Raw genomic sequence first — 21,651 nt, forward strand, 5'->3', positions numbered from 1 at the left:
CAAACGGAGGACAGGATCCCGCCGGACGTCAGGCCAGGGTTGTGGACAGCGACCGCTCCATTTTTTGAACAGTGAGTACGGTGTTTTGAATCAATTCATGTGTGGAAAAAGCCTAGGTAGACAGCATTTTCCTGAGTGGTTGTGTTGGGTCTGTACAAGCCCAGTATCTGAGGGGTACTGGCCCAGTGTCTGAGGGGCACTGGCGTTTCCATGTAAGATCCTATCATGGTATTGAGCTGGAACTCATGTAAATGCCAAAGGAGGTGTTGGAACGGAATATAAAAAACAAAAAAAAGAAACATAAAAAGGATAACCAGACTTGTGGATAAAAGTAAAATAAGTAGAAGTAAAAAGTATTAAGTATATAACACTGGGTGGATAGTAACCCACATTAAAGTGGCCCTTAAGTGAAGTATTAGAGTGTAATACAATGAGGGCGTATGTGTGAAGGAAAGTAAAAATATAAACTTTGTGGTAATTCAGTCAGTGTCTGGTATACATGCTATACCCAAGGGTGCGTTGCTCTGAACGTATGTGTCATACAAACCACCTGGCTGATCTGTATTACTTTAGTAATCTTGTTAAAATGTTTAAAGGAAATATTGTGTCTAGTTGACACGTTGTGTCAAAAGGAGGGAATGTGGGAGAGAAACAGGATTTGGGGGTAATAAAATAGATGTGCCCCTGGTCAAAAGGTTGAGTTTATGATAGGAAGAGCCAGGGGGAAGTCACACATCAAAGGACCATTTGGTGAGAGAGACCTGGATTTACAGGAGTAACATTTGCAAGACACACAGGGGGTTTCATTGTTTGTGATGTAATGAGATGCACTGAAATGTATATAAGGGAGAGCATTTTGGAAGTCGGGAGAGAACATCCATGACGTGACCTTCTCTCCATGCAGCATGAATTAAAGTGACTTGATTATCACACCGGCTTGAAAGTTCTTCAGAGACTTAGCACCTCTCAACTTTGGGAAGAATTTCCATGACACTACCCACACTGCTGAGCCTGGAGACCAAGCAGGGTATCATTAAAATTGACCGTGCTCACAGGACCCTTGGCCCGCCAAAGCCTTATCGGCCCCGCGCAGTGATCATCAAGCTGCACAACCCGAGGGACAAGGTGAGGATCCTCGCCGCGGCCAAGGAGAAAGGACCGCTGACACATGAGGGACAGACCATATTCATCCGACAGGATCTGGCGAGCGGAGTCAAAGAAATGCGACGTGCGTTTAATGGTATGTGCCAACAACTTATTAACATGAACATACAGTTCTCCATGCGCTTCCCCGCTACTCTGAGTTTCTCCCACGGAGGGAAAAGTCACTCTTTTCAAATTCAAATTGAGGAGGTCCTGGGTGGGACAGGTGTTTTATTCATCTTATAACACAAATAGCAGAGGTGTAGCTATATTAATCCACCGCAGTCTCCCATTTACCTTAAAGACAACTACAAAAGATAATGATGGCCGCTATGTCCTCATCTCAGGTTATCTTTATGGGGAACAGATTCTCATAGGTTGCATATATGGCCCAAATTCATATGATTCTGCCCATCCTCTCGCCACTGGAGGATGAACCCCTCTCTATTGAGTAGTCCACCATTCATTGACTATATTACTGAACAGTGGAATGTTTTTATTGCTGCTAATAAGACTCCAGACATCAGCCCTTCTCTGCTGTGGGAAACAGCTAAAGCTTATCTTAGGGGGAGTATTATTTTGTACACCACAGCTCAGAAAAAGGCTGCTATGAAAGAACAACTCAGTTTAGAGAATAAAATACAACAGCTCGAAGTACAATTTAAAGGTGCACCTTCTAGAATTTTGTCTAAAAAATTGGAGGCAGCTTGTTCAGCCCTTAACCAGCTGCTAACTAGAAAGGCTGAATCGGCCATCTTCTTTGCTAAGCATAGGCTTTATGAGTCAGGGAACAAACCTGGTCGTCTCTTAGCAAGATTGGCAAGAGGTACAATGGAGGCAAATACAATACCGTCACTGCTGGATGACAATCAGGTTAGACACTACAAAACCAAAGATATCAATACAATAATGAGGCAATTTTACCAAAAGCTTTATTCATCTGAATGTGAATTATCCGAGGGGAGGAGAAAGGAGATTCTCGATAGGGTGTCCCTCCCATCCTTGTCGGAGGAACGAAAGGAAAAATTAAATGTACCAGTGACTGAGGAGGAGGTCCGTGCAGCCATAGCATCCCTCAAGGATGGAAAGGCACCAGGACCTGATGGATTTTGCCTGGAATTCTACAAGAAATTGAGTCACCTGATAGCCGGACCACTTACTGACATGTTTTCCGATTCCTTTAAGATTGGTCACCTCCCTCCAACGCTTAATCTAGCAAATATCACACTTATCCTTAAGAAAGATAAACCACCTGATGCCTGCAGCTCATTTAAGCCCATTAGCCTTATTGGTGTGGATAGTAAATTGCTATCAAAACTGCTCGCAACAAGACTGGAAAAGTTCCTGCCGTCTTTAATAAATCCAGACCAGACTGGATTTATACAGAACAGGCTCTCCCTCATAAATGTGAGGAGACTATTGAATGTGATACAGTACTCAAATTACAGAGGACTTGCTGTATCTTTAGATGCCGAAAAGGTGTTCGATAGGGTAGAGGGGGAATATTTGTTTGATGCACTGGAGAGGTTTGGGCTATGAGGGGAATTTCTCAAATGGATTAGGATATGTAGTATCTGAAGGCTTATTTTAAAGCTTATAAAGTTTGGTATAAGTTCAAATGATATTTTGTTAACATATGCAGTGTTAGTAAGACATGAGGTTCAACGTCGTATTTCTTACTAGGCAGTGTTTAGGTTAGGGGCCTCTCAATGACCTCTGACCTCTGCCTTGAAAACCCCCATCTCCCCTTATTTCAGTACATCTGATAGCTAAACCAGATGTTTCTTTCCATTTTTGGAGTAAACAACAGGCCTATATAAACCTATTTTCGATGCAAAATAGGCAGAGTTGTTCATTTGGCTGGATGCTCTCCAAGCTCCGCGGTGCTTGTATTGATGCTGAACTTTTTGTAATAAACCTTTAAATACAATCAAGACGGTGTCAGCGGACTTCTCTTCAACACATCTACACATCATCGCTACTTAATATACCACAGATACTCTACAACTCTCCACAGGCCTGCATTGTAACTAATGGCACACAGTCATCGCCTTTCCCACTGTGTACGTGGGCTGCCCCGTCTCCACTGCTCTTTGCGCTGGCACCTGAGCCCCTGGCCGAGGTAATTAGGCAACATAAAGACGTGCATGGGATGACAGTGGGAGGAACAGTTCATAAAACAGCACTTTATGCCGATGACATCTTGTTGTTTCTGACAAAACCTGACATATCAATACCAACTATTCTCTCTATTATTCAGGAGTTCAGCTCCTTCACAGGCAACAAGATCAACTATGGCAAATCAGAGGCCATGCCATTGGTTGTCCGGCTGATCCGTCTCTATCCACCAACTGTCCCTTCAAACTGTCTCCCACAGGCTTCACCTACCTTGGGATAAAAATTTCACCAAACTTGACAGAGCTATGGAAGCTTAACTTCTCTCCCATAGCAACTAAAATAAAGAAGGACTTAGATAGATGGCACGATCTCCCACTATCTCTTATGGGGCGCATTAGCTTAATCAAAATGAATGTATTCCCCAGGTTATTATATCCCTTACAAATGCTACCCTTATGGATCTCCAAGAAGGTTGCTCATGATATAGAGAGAGCATTCTCTAGATTCATATGGCACGGCAAGAGACCCAGACAGAAAATGAAAACATTACAGCTGCCCTCCGACAGGGGAGGCTTGGGCCTGCCGAACATAATTCTTTACAACTGGGCATGCCACGCTCGCTTCCTGTGGGAATGGTTACATGCTCATCTTGAGTCCAAGCCCTGTCTAGATTCATGGTCCTCTCTGCCATCCTCGCTATGGAGCTTGGTCATGAGTGATAAGAAAAAGCTACTCAAGGATATCAAGAATAACCCGATTATATACAACACAATTAGAGTGTGGCAGGAAATCTGTAAATACTTAGACAGAGGAAGTTATGCCTCATTCTTAATCCCTATTACGAGGAACCTGGATTTCCCCCCAGGTCTCCATCCCAATATTTTTGTGGCATGGCAATGGGGCGCGTGTGATTGGAGATTTGTACCACGATAGGATATTAATGACTTTACAACAACTGCAGTCCAAATTCAGTATCCCTAAAGAACATCATTATGGTTTTCTCCAGGTCAGGCACTTTGTTGGATTCAAGACCTTACCCCCTCCTGATCTAGTCATGTACAGTGATATAGAGAGGTTTCTTATCTCCCGGAGAGGCATCACGCGTTTTATCTCTTCCTTCTTTGCACTGCTATACTCTTAGTCCAGGTGATATTACAAGCATTGCACAGAAGTGGGAGAAAGATCTCGACACGGAGTATATTGAGGATGACTGGCAGGAGACCATTGAAGTATTTAAATCCACCTTTACATGTAATAGATTGAGAGAGACACAGTATAAAATATTACACCGTCTACACATAACTCCTTACATGATAAATAAGATGGACCGTCAGGTCTCACCTTTGTGTAACAAGTGTCATAGAGAGATTGGAACATATTATCATTACTTCTGGCAATGTAAATTGATAAAAAGATTTTGGGGTACAATTTCACAGGAACTGAGTGGCATCTTTCAGGCAAAACTTAAGAGGGACCCAGGCCTTTTCATTTTCGGCCTCCCCTCAAGGGAGGTGACTCTAACCCGTTTAAAGTTCAAACTATTCGACAAATTGCTATTATTGGCTAGAAAATGTATTTTAATTAATTGGATCAATGATAAACCACCTACTGTCACATTATGGTATTGGGGAAATATTCAGGGTCCTCCCCCATGAAAGACTTAGTGCAGTTGCGAAGGGTAATGAGAGGTCTTTCAATGAAATGTGGGCTCCTCTGCTTAACTACCTACCTGGGGATTTGACTCTGCTAGTGATGAGGGGCCAGTTTTCCCTAAAATGGCCACGCCCACCTGCGATAAATCCATAAGTGTCTTGTCTTGTACTGTACATCCGCTTGATGTATCACTGCTTACTTTTGTAGAATATTGGCGCTGTTGTGTTCTATGGCTACACGAATGGACAATGTGTGTGTATGCAGAGCAATATGGAGAGAGGCTCCAGTATGTATTGTGAAGATGAAGGGGGGGCAGTAGACATTTTCTTGCTAAGAATAGATGGATGGCAGTGTGTGTGTGTGTGTGTGTGTGTGTGTGTGTGTGTGTGTGTGTGTGTGTACATACACATACATATATACTTATACATATATATATATATACACACACACATACATATATATATATACACACACACACACACACACACACATATATATATGTATATATATATGTATGTATATATGTATGTATATGTATATGTATATATATATATATATATATGTATATATATATGCGTGTGTGTGTGTGTATATGTGTATGTATGTATATATTTTTTTCTTTTCTATTATCTATCTCTGTTACTGACATGATGGCAAAATGTATAACTTGTGTTTCTGTTGAAAACCAATAAAATTTATTACAAAAAAAATAAATAACTAAAGCCAGGATGCTGCGACTAAACTAGATCTAGCCTAGCTTTTTCAGTTATCCTGGATTTCTTAATTCTGCAGTGTGACAGCCCCCTGTTCATTCTGTTCAATACTGGTGTAAAATCAATAAACCGATTCAAAAAGACTAAAAGTTATTGACATAATGTTTGGTGAGTTGTCCACTAATCAGAAGGTTGGCAGTTCAAACCCCAGCTCCTCCTGCTGCATTACCAAGTGCCCTTGAGTCAAACTCTGAACCCCAAATTACTTACTAATAATTAAATTAATTTGTGACATGTAGTGTAAAGCACTTTGAGTGGATGGAAGACATGGAAAGTATTATATAAGTGCATTCCATTTAAAGTGAGTTTTTTTAGCTCCAGTTATCGAGTCAGTTCACTTACTTTATGACTCTTCTCTAATTGTGTTACTGTAAGCCTGTTTGTCACAAGCATGGGGACAGGGAGTGTTGGACCCAAATGCAAGACAGATAGGAAGTAGAGCTGGTGCAGTCCATATGATTTAATAATAACAAAGTACAAGGCTTATGGGATGGTGAGGCAAGTGATTGTCAGAACCAGAGAAACAGTCCAACAAAGGCAAACAAATCCAAGAGGCAGAAAATCAAAAGTACATAGAACAGTCAAAGTCCAAGACACCAAGGCAATATCAAAGCTTGTGGGAATACAGGATTAGAGAAACCCAAGGTGTGGCCCCTAAAGACAAAAGTGAGCTGTGGGCCCCTGGCCCTCACACCCAGCACTAAACCAGAACCATTCTACACCTTATTTGTTTTTTTTAAGCAATGGAATGAGGAGCGTCAGAAATGTGTCAGAAATGTCTTTCCTGGTTCATTCCTCATCATATGCATCAGATATGGACTACTAGAGTTTAAAGTATAGTAGTTTACTTTCTCATTTATATTATGAAAATTCAATAGAAAATTAATAAATGAATAATATAATATATTTGCATTAAAAAGTCAATGGTTTACAGGGTGATGAAATTCTACTTAGGGCCATGATAATGAGTTTTTTTGACTTCACCCATTAAAAGAGGCTTTTCTACACTGTTAAGGATAAAATTAGTAGCAGCACTGTATATGCATCTTCAATTTTTTTTACCTGGCTGGTGAAAATGTAAGATAATGACAATGGACACAAGGTGTATTGGCTATTAACAGCTATTTTCTGACTCAGTAAGGGGCTAAAAGCAGGCAGGCTAATGGGATTTTTCACACAATGGTGTGATGCAGCAGAGAAAATTGAGCAACATTTGAAGCTGAATTGGACTGGACTCTGAGAAACGAATATCCGTTTTTCACCTGTGTGACTCAGCCCTCCCTCCAGAGTTTTTTTTCTCTTCAGCCAGCAGAAAGAACAAATGATAAACCAGATCATCGTGTGGTGGCTGCCTGGCTGCCTGGCTGCCTGGCTGCTGCTGCTGCTGCGCTGCTCCTATCACAGTGGAGTTGCAGCGGCAGTCTGGCAGCAGGATGACTGTATTATGGCCATACAGAGACAACATACATCACCAGGGGACAGAGAGCTGACTGTTCAGCAGTTGGAGGTCTCAACTATTTATCTAGCACAGAACGGTCCATCTGTCTTTCCTACACTATACTTAACAATGAAGTGGATTTAGAATTGAGCAATGATTCTCAATGCGAACAAAATATGGAATTTTATATTTTTCTTACTGTCCTGGCTTACTGACCCAAACCAACACAGTTTATTTTGAGTCAATCTCACATACACTGTCCTGTTGCCTCAAAAACTCACTAGAACACCAAATGTGGATTCATCCTCCACTAAAAATTGTCCTCAAAAAAACCAAATCATTATTTCCTTCTATTAGACTAGCGTCCAGCTGTTTTAGAAAGTTACTGAATCTTTTTTTTTTTAATATTTGTGAATTTTTTTTTTTGGCTGATTCACATCTCCAGTAGGAACCAACAGTATTTTGTGTAAGAGCCACAGACCGTTAAGAGAAGTCAGAAAGTACTGAGAGACGGACTAACACGACGTTGGTTCTGGTCTTTTAATGGGATTTGTTGTTTGATTTGAGGCCAAACTGGATTTTGTCCACAGGTGAAGGGGAATAAACAAAAATAAGTGGGGCATGTCTTTAACATTAAATGTATTTTGTATCAAACCTGAGTGACAGAGGTCTACATGACTTTGACTTAAAGCAAGGTATTCCCAATCATACTCGATTAGCATGCCTTTGGGTATCCAGAGGTATTCTTAGATCAGATATGTAATCCCTCCAGTGTGTTCTGGGTCTGTTCCTACCAGCTGGATGTACCAGGAACACGGAGGTGTCCAGGTACATCTAATCAGATGCCACCGGAAGGTAAAGCAGCAGCGGTTCTACTCGGCACTCCAGCTGGATATCTGAGTTCTCTGTCTCTAGGTGTGGACACCCTGAGAGGGAAACTTTCTTTTGGTCAATAATGAAACCATTCATAACTTATTGTCCATTGCTGAAAATTCTGTTTCTTTGCATTCTGTATATACTGTCATATCCACCTACCCCATGTACATAAAGATACCTGCACGTGAAATATTTATTTCAGCGTCCTTTGCACTCTGCACCATTGCACTTTTGTCTACAAATGTTTGTTAATAGATATGTATAACTGTGTATGTCTTTTTTTGTTGAACTTGTTCTGTTTATGTATACTGTTAATCTGTGTTTGCACATTGAGAGCAACGTAAAGCCGGAGTCAAATTCCTTGTATGTGCACACATACCTGGCCAATAAGTGATTCTGATTCTGATACCCAGAACTTATGACCGTAGGTAAGTGCAAAACAAGACCTTTGCCTTCAGACTCAGTTTGATATAGACTTGGGATGAAAATTTCATGTCATGATTACCTTGGACAGAACTTCGACTTCATACTTTTAAAGTGGCATTAAAACTTTATCCTACCTTAAGAAACACATTTATTGCATCAAATAGGAACCTCATCTCCCTGTTCTGTATTTTGGAATCCATACCATTTCCACACATCCGGTTTTTGTAGGGGATACGGGCAAGTTGAGCCTTCAGCTACAGTGACAGGTTTAGGATTTTGGAATGACTGGAAAAATGTGAGCTCCTCCTTGTTCAAAATAAATCAGGAAATCAATATAGGACTGTATGCTGGAGAGCTACACCGCTTTTTCAAGTCAAATTATGTGAGGTTATTCACTATTATTCACAATTATCATGATAATAGACCAAGATAAATTTTGTGTTTTCACTGCGAAGGCCATCGATTTGTTATCCAGGATGTCCATCCACCTCAAATCTGCCTGGCGACCACACTTGATTGTTAAGTGGATATTGAGGTTGAGTTAGGTCGTTTACTTAAGCAAAGGTTTGGTACATGGATAATCGAAAAACACAAGCAAACAAGTCTAAAGGGTGAAGGCAAAAAGGCAAATCAAAAGGCAGGTAAGGGATCCAAAAACCAGCTCCTCCTGCTGCATTTCCAAGTGCCCTTGAGTTGAACTCTGAACCCCAAATTAATTAATTAAATTAATTTGTGACATGTAGTGTAAAGCACTTTGAGTGGTGGGAAGACATGGAGTATTTAGTGCATTCCTTTAAAGTGGTTTTTGTCCGTTATTGAGTGTTCCTTACTTTATGACTCTTCTCTAATTGTGTTACTGTAAGCCTGTTTGTCACATCTGTTGTCTATCGAGGCCTGCCACTTCTGTGTCTTTGTATAGCAAATTAAAAGAAAAAATACATTGATTTATTAATACATTATTGTCATTTACCATAGGTGTTGACAGCCATTAAATGGACCTGTACTGGTATAACGCCTTACTAGTCTTCTGACTACTCAAAGCGCTTTTACACTACGTGCCACATTCACCCTTCCACACACATTCACTCAGTGATGGCAAAGTCCATCATACAGAAACTAACGCATTCATACACATTCACACACTGATGCACACCATCGAGAGCAATTTGGGGTTCAGTATCTTGCTCAAGGATACTTCAACATGTGGCACCAGGAGCCGGGGATTGATCCAGCAACCTACCGATTAGAGGACAACCCGCTCTGCCTCTGAGCCATAGCTGCCCACAAATGTACCTATCTGAACAGACAATTGTTATGATATTACAGATTAGGGTGTGGCCAAGGAGCAGGTTTCTGCCCTGTTTATTTACACTGCCCAATGTGGATTTCATTTTCTTTCAAGATGTTGAATTACTTACTCTAAACTCCTTGAAAACAGTCCTCTTCCTTCTCTCCAAGGCAGTGGATACCTACATCTCTGTGTACTTCAATTGTATTGGGCTATTTTAAAAAAAGGAAAAAAGTATAAAAAAAAAAAACTAATCAAACATAATCTGAATTGGTAACTGTCAACAGATTAGCCTAATAATTTCCATACCTCGAGAAGCATGTCTTTTATACAGTATGTCTGATTGTCACTCCTGTAGCCCCTGTCCTTGATGTACATCCATCATTTTTGATGTGCAATGGTCAAGTCGGTTTTCGATTTTTTGCCAAAAAAAAATTTTTTGAAAAAAAAAGAAAAAAAAAAAAAAAAAATTCTCATTCTTATCCACTGCAATGCTGCACTGAAGGGTAGAATGGCTAAACTGCACTTCTAATTATGATTACTGTAGCCTTAACTATGTTTATTAGAACAACATACCATTAACTGTATAAACAGATGTAGCCTAACCTTCAGTCACAAATCCACTGCTGGTCAAATCACAATTGAGAATATTCCCAAATAATTCACTACCATTAGTGTAGTTGTTGCTACTGTTGTTGCTTTGCACCTGTCTGTCTGTCTGTCTGTCTGAACTGGCACTATACAAATAGAATTGAATTGAATTGAATTGAGTTACTTTTTAAAGTGCAGGTTTTTATTGGTGATTTTGTCCCAGACTTTATGCTGAACCAGTACATCCCCTTAAACCAATAAAGTATGCTTTACCTGACTTGTTATCAGCGTTATCTCTTCCAAGTTGCGTACCAAAATATTCATAGTGAATTGTTCCCAGTTGGGAACTGTATACACCACAACGACCACAACAACATTCCCATCAGCCTCAGCTGCACTTAGTCCTAGCAGACCTTTTTTCACAGAAGCCATTTAGACATGAAATAGTAGGTTAAACACAGGTGTTACCAATGATACAAATGAAGGTTCTGTTCCATTCAGGTCAAACAGAGGCAGGGTGCTGCTATTATATGTGTTGTCTCACTAGAAAGTCTCTGCTACACTAAATGGAACAGAGCCTTAATTAGTACCATTGGTAAAAGCCTGGTTACACTACTATTTTATGTGAAACGGGCTGATGTGAAAAAATCGCTTTAGCAAACGTTGGCATGCTTAAAGCCCCACTGCCCCACAGGCAACATTCACACTGCAAGGCTTAGAGCTCAATTCTCATTTATTACCTATTTATTGCTTTTTAGGGTTAGGGTTAGGTTTTTTTAATTTGACTGTTCAAATTATTTGTCAAATGTGGCTCATATCAGATTCGAGTGTGAACAGGTCATGGTCCTAAAGTGATTCACATCAAGGACTGCGCAACCATCAAAATTTTACTTTATATACAGACACATATATCATACTCTGTGGTCACAGCCTATGAGAAAGCAATACATTCTACTATTCAAAAATGTATTGGCCAATTGTGTTATGTGATGTAAATCACACTTTTCCCATTCAAATGCTGGCTGCCTGGCACTGTACTTCTCTGCCACTTCGTTAGCTATAAAGTTTTACTAAAAATGAACCACTGATAAATAAAAAACTTTTAACAGTGATACTGCGGTGCTGATGGGCCTGACCAAACTGAAATGCCTTCCACGGTCCATGACGTAAAAGTCACATGAATTTTGATATGACTGCGACCACTTATGAGTGTCCCAAACCAAAACTGAAAATATCAGATTGCATGAGATTAGTGCTGTTCACACTTTCGAAATCTGGTTTTCACATATGAGGAAAAAAAGTCAGTTTTGTGTCATTTGTGCCTGCATTGTGAATGAAGCCTAAAACTTAAAATTAACTTTTTAAGAGTTGAAGAGCTGAATACAAGTTATGTTCACAGAGCAGAAACAGCCCTGGGTCTGCATTAGAATAGCAGTTAAAACAGTTAAAACAACCTAAGAGCTAAAAGAACAATATATTATTTACTTATTTTCAGTTTCATTCCCATTGGTTAGAGCTTTGATCTGGCCAAAAACAATCAGGCCCAACTGAACAATAAAATCTGGGTGAGCCCGAACCTAGCCCCAACAACGGAAGCAGTTTGGACCCAAGCCCGACCCTGAACTCAAATTTCCACTAAATAGATTATTAAAATAGTTTATTACAAGCTAAAGTAAACTACATTGTGCATAATTTTGTGTTAATTATTATCAAAAGAAAACAATAAAAAACAAATTCACTCATAAATTACAGTTACATGCATTATTAGTAAAATATTCAAAATTAAATATAAGATGAATTTGATTTATATATAGTGTCAATGGTTTGGACAGAGAATCTAAATTCTATTATCTATATAGCCTGAATTGATGTAGACCTTTTGTTTGTTGATTTGTTGAGTGTAAATAAAAACAATTGTCATACCACAACAAGCTGCCTAGTAATATTCACCATCTGAAGAGCTAGATACATTTGTTTTTAGTGTAACTAGTGCTATTTGAGGTGTTTTCCTATGGGAAGTAAATCCAGCATCTCAGGCTGCGTCTCTTAGTGACGTCACCAGAGTGAGGGAGTGGGGTAGAGAGAGGGAGAGAGCTGCACCTTGAGACGCCGTCAGACTGTGTCAAGTGTGTGTGTGAGTAGACAGTGTGCGGCTGTACCACCGTCAGTGAGCTGACAGGGTTGAATCTGGGCCGCGGAACCGGAGCTCAGCCGACCCCTGTGTGGAATAACTGCATACTGAAGGCACTTTCCACCGCAGACTCTGGCGCTGTGTCTCTGCCCGACTGACGGCAGTGGATGGGAACCTGCTAACACAGCTGGCGACTAGTATGCGTGAGTACGACTCTAATACAGTGTGTGAGCAACATGAGACAGGCTCAACTTTGGTATTAATGCTGTACTTTACATTGATTTGATTTGACCGCGGTACGTAGCACCGTAGTAGCTTCAAAAACACTACATTTGACACATTTAATCCACAGCTGATTTCAGACAGTTTGAATTTAACAGTGATCTCAGGGCAGTGCCAGGCTGCCATGTTTTCACACTTCCGTAACAGTGTTGAGGAGATTTTCATTCATTTGAACATCACACTTTTGCTAGCTTGCATTGTAGCAATTGCAGGTGGGCATAATTCTGCGCTTGCACGTGCGCACGGGAACACTGACGCGCTACCACACACGCCGAGCCCGTGTATGGAAAGCCAGTCAGTTCAAATCTACATGACTTTAAACACGTTGTTTGCATACCCCTGTCAATCTGTACATCAGTGTATCAATCTCTACAGTACAGTAGGTGTAGGCTCCGCGGTCTGATGCAGTGTGGTCCGTGTATTTCTCTTGTCATACACACTGGCTGAGTTGTGCAGCTCACTGCTCAGATGCCAGCAGCTCTGTGGATGAAGTGAAACACTGACTGCCAAGGTATGATTCAGTCAGTGCAGTGGATTACAGTTTGGCAGTGATAAACAGCGAGTCAGCTAAAGTTTCCCCTTCAGGCTAATAATGATTCACTGTTGGACTCTACCTGATTCACATTTTACTGATATTAATCAGCAGATATTCAGCCACCCTGTGATTATCCCCACTGTCAACACAGTGTCTTAGGGGTAGTTTGTTTTTGAATTCCTCAGAATTATTGTGGCACATTAGTAAAGTAAAGCATTAAATAGAAAAAGCTTTTCTCTTTTCTTTTTCCATTGAACTTAACACTATTACTAGTCTAAAATGTGGCCAAAATCACATTAAACGCATAATATTTTTTAATTATTGAAGGTCCAGTGTGTAACACTTAGAAGGATAATAATTTTTCACGAGTGTATAATTATCTGAATATAGGAATGGTTGTGTTTTCATTCATGTCAGTCATTTTTTATTTACAGATCTACAGCTGAGACTAATGTGACCCTCACTGTTCACCATACTTATTGTGACGTCCGTGTACTCTTTGCGCTTTCTACAAAATGTATTCCCAGTCCTAAGCCACTAGAAAGAAAACATGAAGACAGACAGAAAGTTCTGCATTTTTGTCAAAAGTAGCATCCGAATGACGTAGGATGGATGCATGATGTAGTTTTATGCCCGGTAAAAATGTTTTTGGCTGGAAAAGTATCTCAGTATAATTGCCATTGGCAGACCAAAAAGTAAATATTGGACGCTGCTTACCTGCATTTCCATTCGAGGGACCAGGGTTGTGATTTCATTACTCTGTCAGAGTTTCCCGACTCCAAAAAGTCCCCATTGTTTGTTTTCAGGAACTAAAGGGGCTAATGGGAGTTTGCAGTGCTGAACATCTCTTACTGGTCAAAGAAAAACCTCAACTAGTGATAGACTGACTAATTGTTCAATTGGGGCAGATTATTTGGCATTTTGACATAATTGCCATCGGCTGATGTTTGTGCTGAGGCTGATAAACAAAACATTTCTTCAGACGCATCTGCAGACAGCATTGTCAGTGTGGCAATGTTAGTATCTTTTTTTCAGTTTTGGGAAGGTGGTGAAAAAGTTGGTTTCAACACTGTATATCCAAACTTCGTTTCAAGAATCGTTAGTAGATATTCTGTGTATAAATATATGTTGCTGTTGAATATTTAAATGCCTTTTTTCCCCTAACATTACATTTCATGGAATATACTATTAATCTTCCAGAACAGAATTTTCCTTTGCATAAGGAGAATCTTGGGGTTGTTGAACTCTTAAAGATTGACCACTTGAACAGAGATTTTCAAAGGGAACCTATTCTACTTTCCCTAATTTCCTGTCATAGCTATAATGTTACAATGTCAGATTAAACTGTTTTTTTCACAGATTATCCGTCTCATGTACTACTGTCAGAACACTGTGAAAATTTCAGGAATAATGACAAAAGTAATTTTTATAAAAGCTACCTGATGCAGCTTTAAGTCATACACAAAAATAAATGATTAATCAGTCCCATTAAAAATCATAGCAACTTTGATTTTCCTTCAGATAAATAATACTTAATGATCTTTCTGTGCTTTTGCATATTAAATTCCACATTCTTTGCTAAGGGGGATTTATGCTTTCACCTAGGTTTACATTTTATCTCTTAATTTACACACACAACCACAGTTTGACCATAGTTCTTTAAATATTTACTGATACTGTTTTAACAGAATTGAACTGATGTTTGGTGTTCTTTTGAACAATATGTACTGGCAATGAACTCCACTTGACCACGGCTCTGTACATAACTGTTTTCTGAATCATACATGGTTTATCTTTAAGTAGCATGAACTTTCTTTCTGTTGCATATTGTGTTTGATAATTGTGTTGACCAAACTGAGCGAGTAGGTGGATCTCTAACGGACAGTTGGCAGACTCAGACTGTGCCTATAACATTAGTTCTATAGGAGTACTAAAAATAAATGTTTGAATCTGTGCAGGCGGGTTGTGACAATAAAAATTGGGTGTTCCGTTACTCTATAAAGTAACAAAGAGCTTATTTTCATGTGAACTTGCAGTGACAGCTTCCAGCCCTGTGTCGCTGTCCATGGTGCTGGACTGCATCTCTGTAGACTGTAATGGACACAGAGTGGCCCACTACAGCTGGTTGCCTACCAACAAGCTGTGTGTTTCATTTGTAGTTTGCATATGTTTGCCTCTCATTTCCAGTGCAGACATTTGGGTGCCCCTGTCACAGACCGACACTTATGAGAGAGCAGGTAGGGGGTGTCAGTGTCTAGCCCAAGGACACATTTCAGTTGCTGGGATCAAACCTGACACTGTGTGGTGATGGGAGGGCCTCTGTAAAGGTCTCTGCAATAGAAATCATAACTCCAGTAGGAGTAAGTAAATAACAGAAGCAATTGCTTACCATCTAGCAAAAGATATGGTTCCAATAAACACAGTAGAACGTGACGGATTTCTTAAGATGATCCGTTCTGAGCGGCTGTTCAGTACAGGGGGCAACATTGTGACATGCCACTATGCATCACTAAAGCCAGAGCATGTTGACAGACTTGTGTTTCTGGCCAGGAATCTTTAAGTGCCATATTCAGGGTCACATATAGGGTCATGTGAGAGGCCTATGTCCCAAAGAAAATATAATTTAATTTACTCTTTTGTAATGGCCAAATTAATATTCATTTTCTTTTGTCACTGACGCCTTAGTAGGTTGGCAGATTTGTGTTTTATTTATGCTTATTTATGTTACAATTTTTAGAGCCTAATTGAATGGCCAATTGAATGTTTGTTTTCTTTTTTCATCGAAGCCTTCATTTACAGGTGTGTGGAGTTGGCTCAAGAAACATTAAACTAGTTATAAAAGGCCAGCAATTAAAGACAATGTGCTGCTTTATGTACAAAATAAATCATTCATTTTTGATACTGCACTTCAATGGTCAATTGATGGCACTTTTATTTAGACACTGAAGCCTCAGAATGTTGAATGATGTTTCAGTTTGCCTATTTAGAGCCATGTTCAGGGCCATATTCAGCGCAGTGCGTTAAAGTTCACTATTTTTGGTAACATACTTGAATGGGCAGTTGAATGTTAATTATCTAAATGGCCAGTATGCACTTTATTTTCTTTATTCTTTGAAGCCTATGTTTACAGGCTTGTGGCAATGTGCAATGTGCTATAGGTGCCAATAAAATCCATGTTTGGTACTGTCAATTTGTTTTGTTTTGTCATGGTTCATGTGTGCAATAAACTTTACACTTCGTGAGAAAAAAAAATCGTGGCAGAGAATCGTGATATCAATTCTAAGCTAAAAAATCATGATTCATATTTTTCCCCAAATCGTGCAGGCCTAATACCAATTCGTCTCCATGTTCTTCTGTAGGGACTGTGAATGTATATTTGTGGTAAATGTCAGTAATAACATATTTTCAGGTATCATGACACGATTTAAATAAAATACATACAACCAGATGCTGGTAAAATATGAAAATCACTGTAGACTCAAAATACTTCTGTGTGAGTGACTGGTGAAATTTAACATTTATCTGTTAGTTGCTCATAGGTATTCATATTTTAGTAAGTAAAGTAAATTTATGACTGGTAAAAACATACTCATTGGTAATAATGTACTAGTCGAGTTAACTGCTAAGACCTGTAAACCAGTGGCATTGCTAAAATAATTACCCAAACACAAACCCTATTGTAAACAACTGTTGTAGTTTACAGACTGATTTTGACCTACTGTAGTTACTCAGGGCTTGACCTTAAACCTGCAGTGTGTCTCCCCCTACGGCAGTAAGAATTATTACAGAAAACACAAGAATTCAAATCCACCTCAGTGTTTTATACAGTCAGTGCTTAATAAAAAAAACCCACAGTTCAGCTAACAATGAATCTGTATTCCAACAAAAAACTCCAGAGATCCAGGGAAGCAGAGAAAAATAGTTGGAGACATACAACTATTGGCCACTGAAAAGAAATCCCATTGACACTTGCTGTGTCTAATAGACAAGCTCAGTGATTCTCTAACTACTCCAGAGTTACTTCCCATAGTCTGGCCAGTAAGCTGCTGTCAGCTACAGGGAACGGTCAGCCTAAGAGCTGGGCGGTTTGATGGTGGCTACATGGAGGGGAAAATAAATATTATCTGAAAATAATCCGATTCTGTGGAATAAGTGAACTATGAAATTTTGTTTGACTTTGTTATTATTTGATAACTGCTAATAAATAAAACAATTTGTGTAGGGGCAAGTAAAAAGTGAGAAGTAGATTTTTGACAATTTTTTTTATGACTACCAACACTTGAAGGAAAATGTAAAATAAGTAAAGAGGAAATAAGATAAATACAAAGGCAAGAGAGATAATTACCAACTTTCCTCACATATTAAGACTGCGAATGCAAGGGTGTATTAACATTTGGTCGAACAGTTTAATTTTAGGTAAGCCAGTCTTGTTCAAATGATATGACTCATCACAAAACAGTGGGCTGCAGTGTGATAAACATAACCGCCTATGTCCCAGTTGTGAAGTCCACAGTCTGACTGACCAGGTAAATGGACCTTGGTTGAAGAAACAGGAAAGTGTTATACACTAAAGGCAATCCCAACTCCAGTGGTTGGGCTGTAGCAATCATTTCCTTGTTAAGGTTTTCAGCAGCCTCTGCTGTGTTGAATAGCTGGTTCACATTGTTGAATGTGATCTGACAACAGAAGCCTGAAGGTTCTGCTTGACATTGATGAACAATGCCCTCTGTTTGGTGAAGTCCACCGTGAAGTCCAGGAAAATGTGCAATGGATGGCTGCGGAAGCTCAGTGGGGCTTTTTCCCTTACAAGCTGTTAATTAAATTCAGTTCAATTCAATTTTATTTGTATAGCTCCAATTCATAACAGAAGTTATCTCAAAACACTTTTCAAATAGAGCAGGTCTAGACCGAACTCTTTATAACATTTGTTGTCACTGGCTGCAGAGGAGCTCCTGGTTTGGGCTTGAGAGTTAGGGAGTGGTGGTCTATATCCAGGAATTGGGAGTCTCCAGAGTCCTCAATTTCCAGCAAATCAGCAAAGAGGATGGTCATAAATGAAGTTACCTCTGGGCCCTATTGACAAATCACCAAGAACCGCACTCATAAGCAGAATCAATAATGGTATTGGTATCAATAAAATCTTATCAATTCCTATCCCTACCTGTGGTGGTTATACGTAGTGTGCAAAGATGGAAGAGTTAATATTCCGACCTAGCCAAATCTGACATCAACATTGATAACACGACAACGTTTCCAACTCATCAAATGTTTTTTTTTCTAGTAAAGTTCATCAAAAGTAAAGTTAGTAAGTTAGTTGGCTAGCTAGCCCAGAGAAAGCACCTAGACAGGTATGTGCACAGACTAACTCTATACGTCTAGCTGGTTCTATAGCCAACTTCAACATGTCTGCGGTGTGTGTGTGTGTGTACAATTGTTTGTCTCTGTGTCAGCCCTCTGATGGTGTACTGGCCAGGATATCATAGTGCATGCTGGAACAGGCTCCAAACCTCCATTAACCTGAATAGCGCCGGCTCATCAAGTAGTATTGTTTAACAAACGATTTCCCCCACACTTGTCTATCTTTATTCTATTCATTCTGTTGTTGATTACAGTTCATCTGTATCAAGTAGGGTTATTATCTCCTACAGGCTGAAGCAAGCCTCTTTTTTGGGACCATTATTATTAGTGATTGTCAACTTTTACTGTTGCTTTTTTGCCATGAGGTACTTACATGACCATGCTAGCTACTATACTGCAGTGTACTGTCTGCAGCATAGAAACATTCTAATTAAATTAAACAAGTCATTTGTTTGGGTTACCCAATAAGTTGTGAATGATGATATAATAATGTATGGTACAGTGTTTGAAATGATGTCTTTAATCATATAATAAATCACAGCCATGGATTCCAGTGTCTGTTCAGTTTGCTGCTGTTTGCTGATCTTTGTTTTTACAGGGCATAATGTAGTGTGTAGTAACAGCAATATATTTTTTCTGTGATGTGTAAAGATGCCACAGAAGGATCGGTGACATGAGGTTCAATTTGGTGTCAGTATCCATTAACGGTTTTAAAACACATAGAAATAAAATAACAAATTAAAGCTGCAAGCAGCGTTGAACGGGATCTCGCAACCGGCGCGCGTTGGGGTGTGCTGCAGACTCGTCACAAGCTGCTGGGGTGTGCTGCGGCCACGTCACGTGCCGTCGTAACAAATGCGGACCACAACATGAAAATGTCACGTAAATCAGCTCAAAATTGCCACGCAGCACTTACTTCCTGTTGCCACTAGGTGGCACTATCACTATGTTTTCAGGGCGGGACTCTTAACAGACATGTGAAGATTCATTGCAACCCCCAACATGAAAATTTCACGTAAATCAGCTCAAAAACGCCACGCCGCGCTTACTTACTGTTGCAAGTAGGTGGTGCGATCACTATGTCTGAATATTGTCATGTAGAGTTTCATTGAGATTGGATCATATACACTGAAGTTGTGAGGACGTGTTCAGGGTGGGACTGTACACTGAAGATATGAGTACTATCTGTTTGATGGCCAATGGGTGGAATTTGACACATCGTCACGGACACACGGTTAAACTTACAGTTACAAATAGCACAAGTTTTGATCGCCAATGTGTCTAGATTGCAATGATTAAATTTGGAGTCAATCTGATAAAATCTGTAGGAGGAGTTAGTCATAACAGAAGCCCTTAAATGCTGGAAATGGCATAACAGTTTGACATTCGATTCAACCTGGCAAACTTTAAAACCCTCAAAAAAATCAAAATGGCCAACTTTGACGGCACGCCACGGACACGCCCTTCAACGTACATGCACAAATAGCACAACCTTTAATCGGAACCATTTTTTGACTGTACTCACAAATTTTGAAGCATATCCAATAAATTTCCTAGGAGGAGTTTGGTCAAATACAAGGCGAAAAGTCGCTGAAATTGAAATTTTAAATCAAAATGGCTGACTTCCTGTGGGATTTTGGGTATGTTATTGGGTGAGTTATTAGCCTAAACGCACTTTTCATGATAGTAGGGCCACCTAATGGCCAACCCAAAATTGACGCATAGAATACCGAATTTTTCGCCACGACTCGCCATGTGTGCCGCGTGTCATGAGTTTTGAGCACATGTAAGCCTCCAAATATGCGTTTGTAGGAGCAGAAAATAATAATAATAATAATAATAATAATAATAATAATTATAATAATAATTCCAAGTAAAACAATAGGGTATTGCACTTTGTCAGTGCTCGATCCCTAATAAATAATTGAAATGTTATCTAAAGGGCAATATCGCAGAAGCTACAATGTTTTGCTAAAAGTCAAATGTGACAGACCCCAACAAATGTCACATCATCATGATTTTAATTGGGTTTCTTCAGTGAAAATAAAAATTGTGATGGAAAAATATTATGATTCCCAAACTAATTGTGAATCATATCGCAATCTGTTTTATTGTGCAGCCCCACTCTAAAGCATGCTTTTTCATCATTTTAAAATACACCTACCACCCTTCCTAGGCTCACAATTTAACAATGGTGGAAGAAGTACTTGTGTCTTTTACTCACACATACTACAAGAAGTTTTTATATTACCTATATGACCTACATAAAGTCAATCAGTGAGAAAATTGGCTATTTCTAACAGTTACTGTTAATGCCTGCCAACGGGTCAGATTTGGTCGGATTCCCCTTGACATCAATTCAACAAGGTGGTAGAAACACTACCACTTTTGTCCACAGGTGCTGCAACATGGATATTAATTAATTCTGTAGATTGACTGCATTATTGACTGGTTTTTCAGCTAGTATTGCCAACAGTCTTTAAAGAAAAGTAGGATTAACTTGAGCACTAGATCAAGTTAGGCCACCATAATGTAGTAAATGATCCAAATGTCACTCTTTAAAAGTTTGAAAATGTAATTAAAGCTGTCAAGTTATGCTCAGTGCAGAACCTTGATCAGGTGGCTGTGTTGAACATTTTGCCACCTTTTCAAATTAAAGCAGGCTAAAGCAGCTTAAATAAGGCGCCATGTAGATGTTTGCCAATTGGATGCTTGAGGAAATCAGGTGAGCTGTCAGCTGACTGTGTATGGTATCCAATGGGAAGCTTAGAGGAATCAGCTGATGTATATTTATGACTAGCTGTGATCGTATGATATAGCTGTAACTGAAAGCTAAGCCTGACTTCGTGCCCTGCCTGAACTAACGCTATGCTCAATATTTGGTACAGAAACCTTTGTTTGCAATTACAGAGATTAGACATTTCCTGTAGTTCTTGACCAGGTTTGCACACACTGCAGCAGGGATTTTGACCCACTCCTCCATACAGATCTTCTCCAGATCCTTCAGGTTTCGGGGCTGTCGCTGGGCAATACGGACTT

At 39.6% G+C, this 21,651-nt stretch overlaps 1 protein-coding gene and 1 long non-coding RNA gene across 7 annotated transcripts in view; one reads left to right on the forward strand and one right to left on the reverse strand.

Moving 5' to 3' along the window:
* Positions 1-21,651, reverse strand: part of LOC127372052 (uncharacterized) — a 281,035-nt gene that overhangs the window by 197,612 nt on the left and 61,772 nt on the right. The gene's annotated exons all lie outside the window — the stretch shown is intronic.
* gabbr1b (gamma-aminobutyric acid (GABA) B receptor, 1b) overlaps positions 12,406-21,651 on the forward strand; it is a 208,046-nt gene continuing 198,800 nt past the window's right edge. For 4 of the 5 annotated variants that reach the window (XM_051415258.1, XM_051415262.1, XM_051415260.1 and 1 more), the window contains exon 1: positions 12,406-12,640. Coding sequence is in view for 2 of the 5 variants with exons in the window: in XM_051415260.1 (XP_051271220.1) it covers positions 12,637-12,640 (4 nt within the window). In the remaining 3 variants the exon portion in view is untranslated. The remainder of the gene's footprint in view (positions 12,641-21,651) is intronic. The other variant, XM_051415259.1, reaches the window with a different exon arrangement.

Source organism: Dicentrarchus labrax, unplaced genomic scaffold, assembly GCF_905237075.1.
Source record: "Dicentrarchus labrax unplaced genomic scaffold, dlabrax2021, whole genome shotgun sequence".
Taxonomy (NCBI): domain Eukaryota; kingdom Metazoa; phylum Chordata; class Actinopteri; family Moronidae; genus Dicentrarchus; species Dicentrarchus labrax.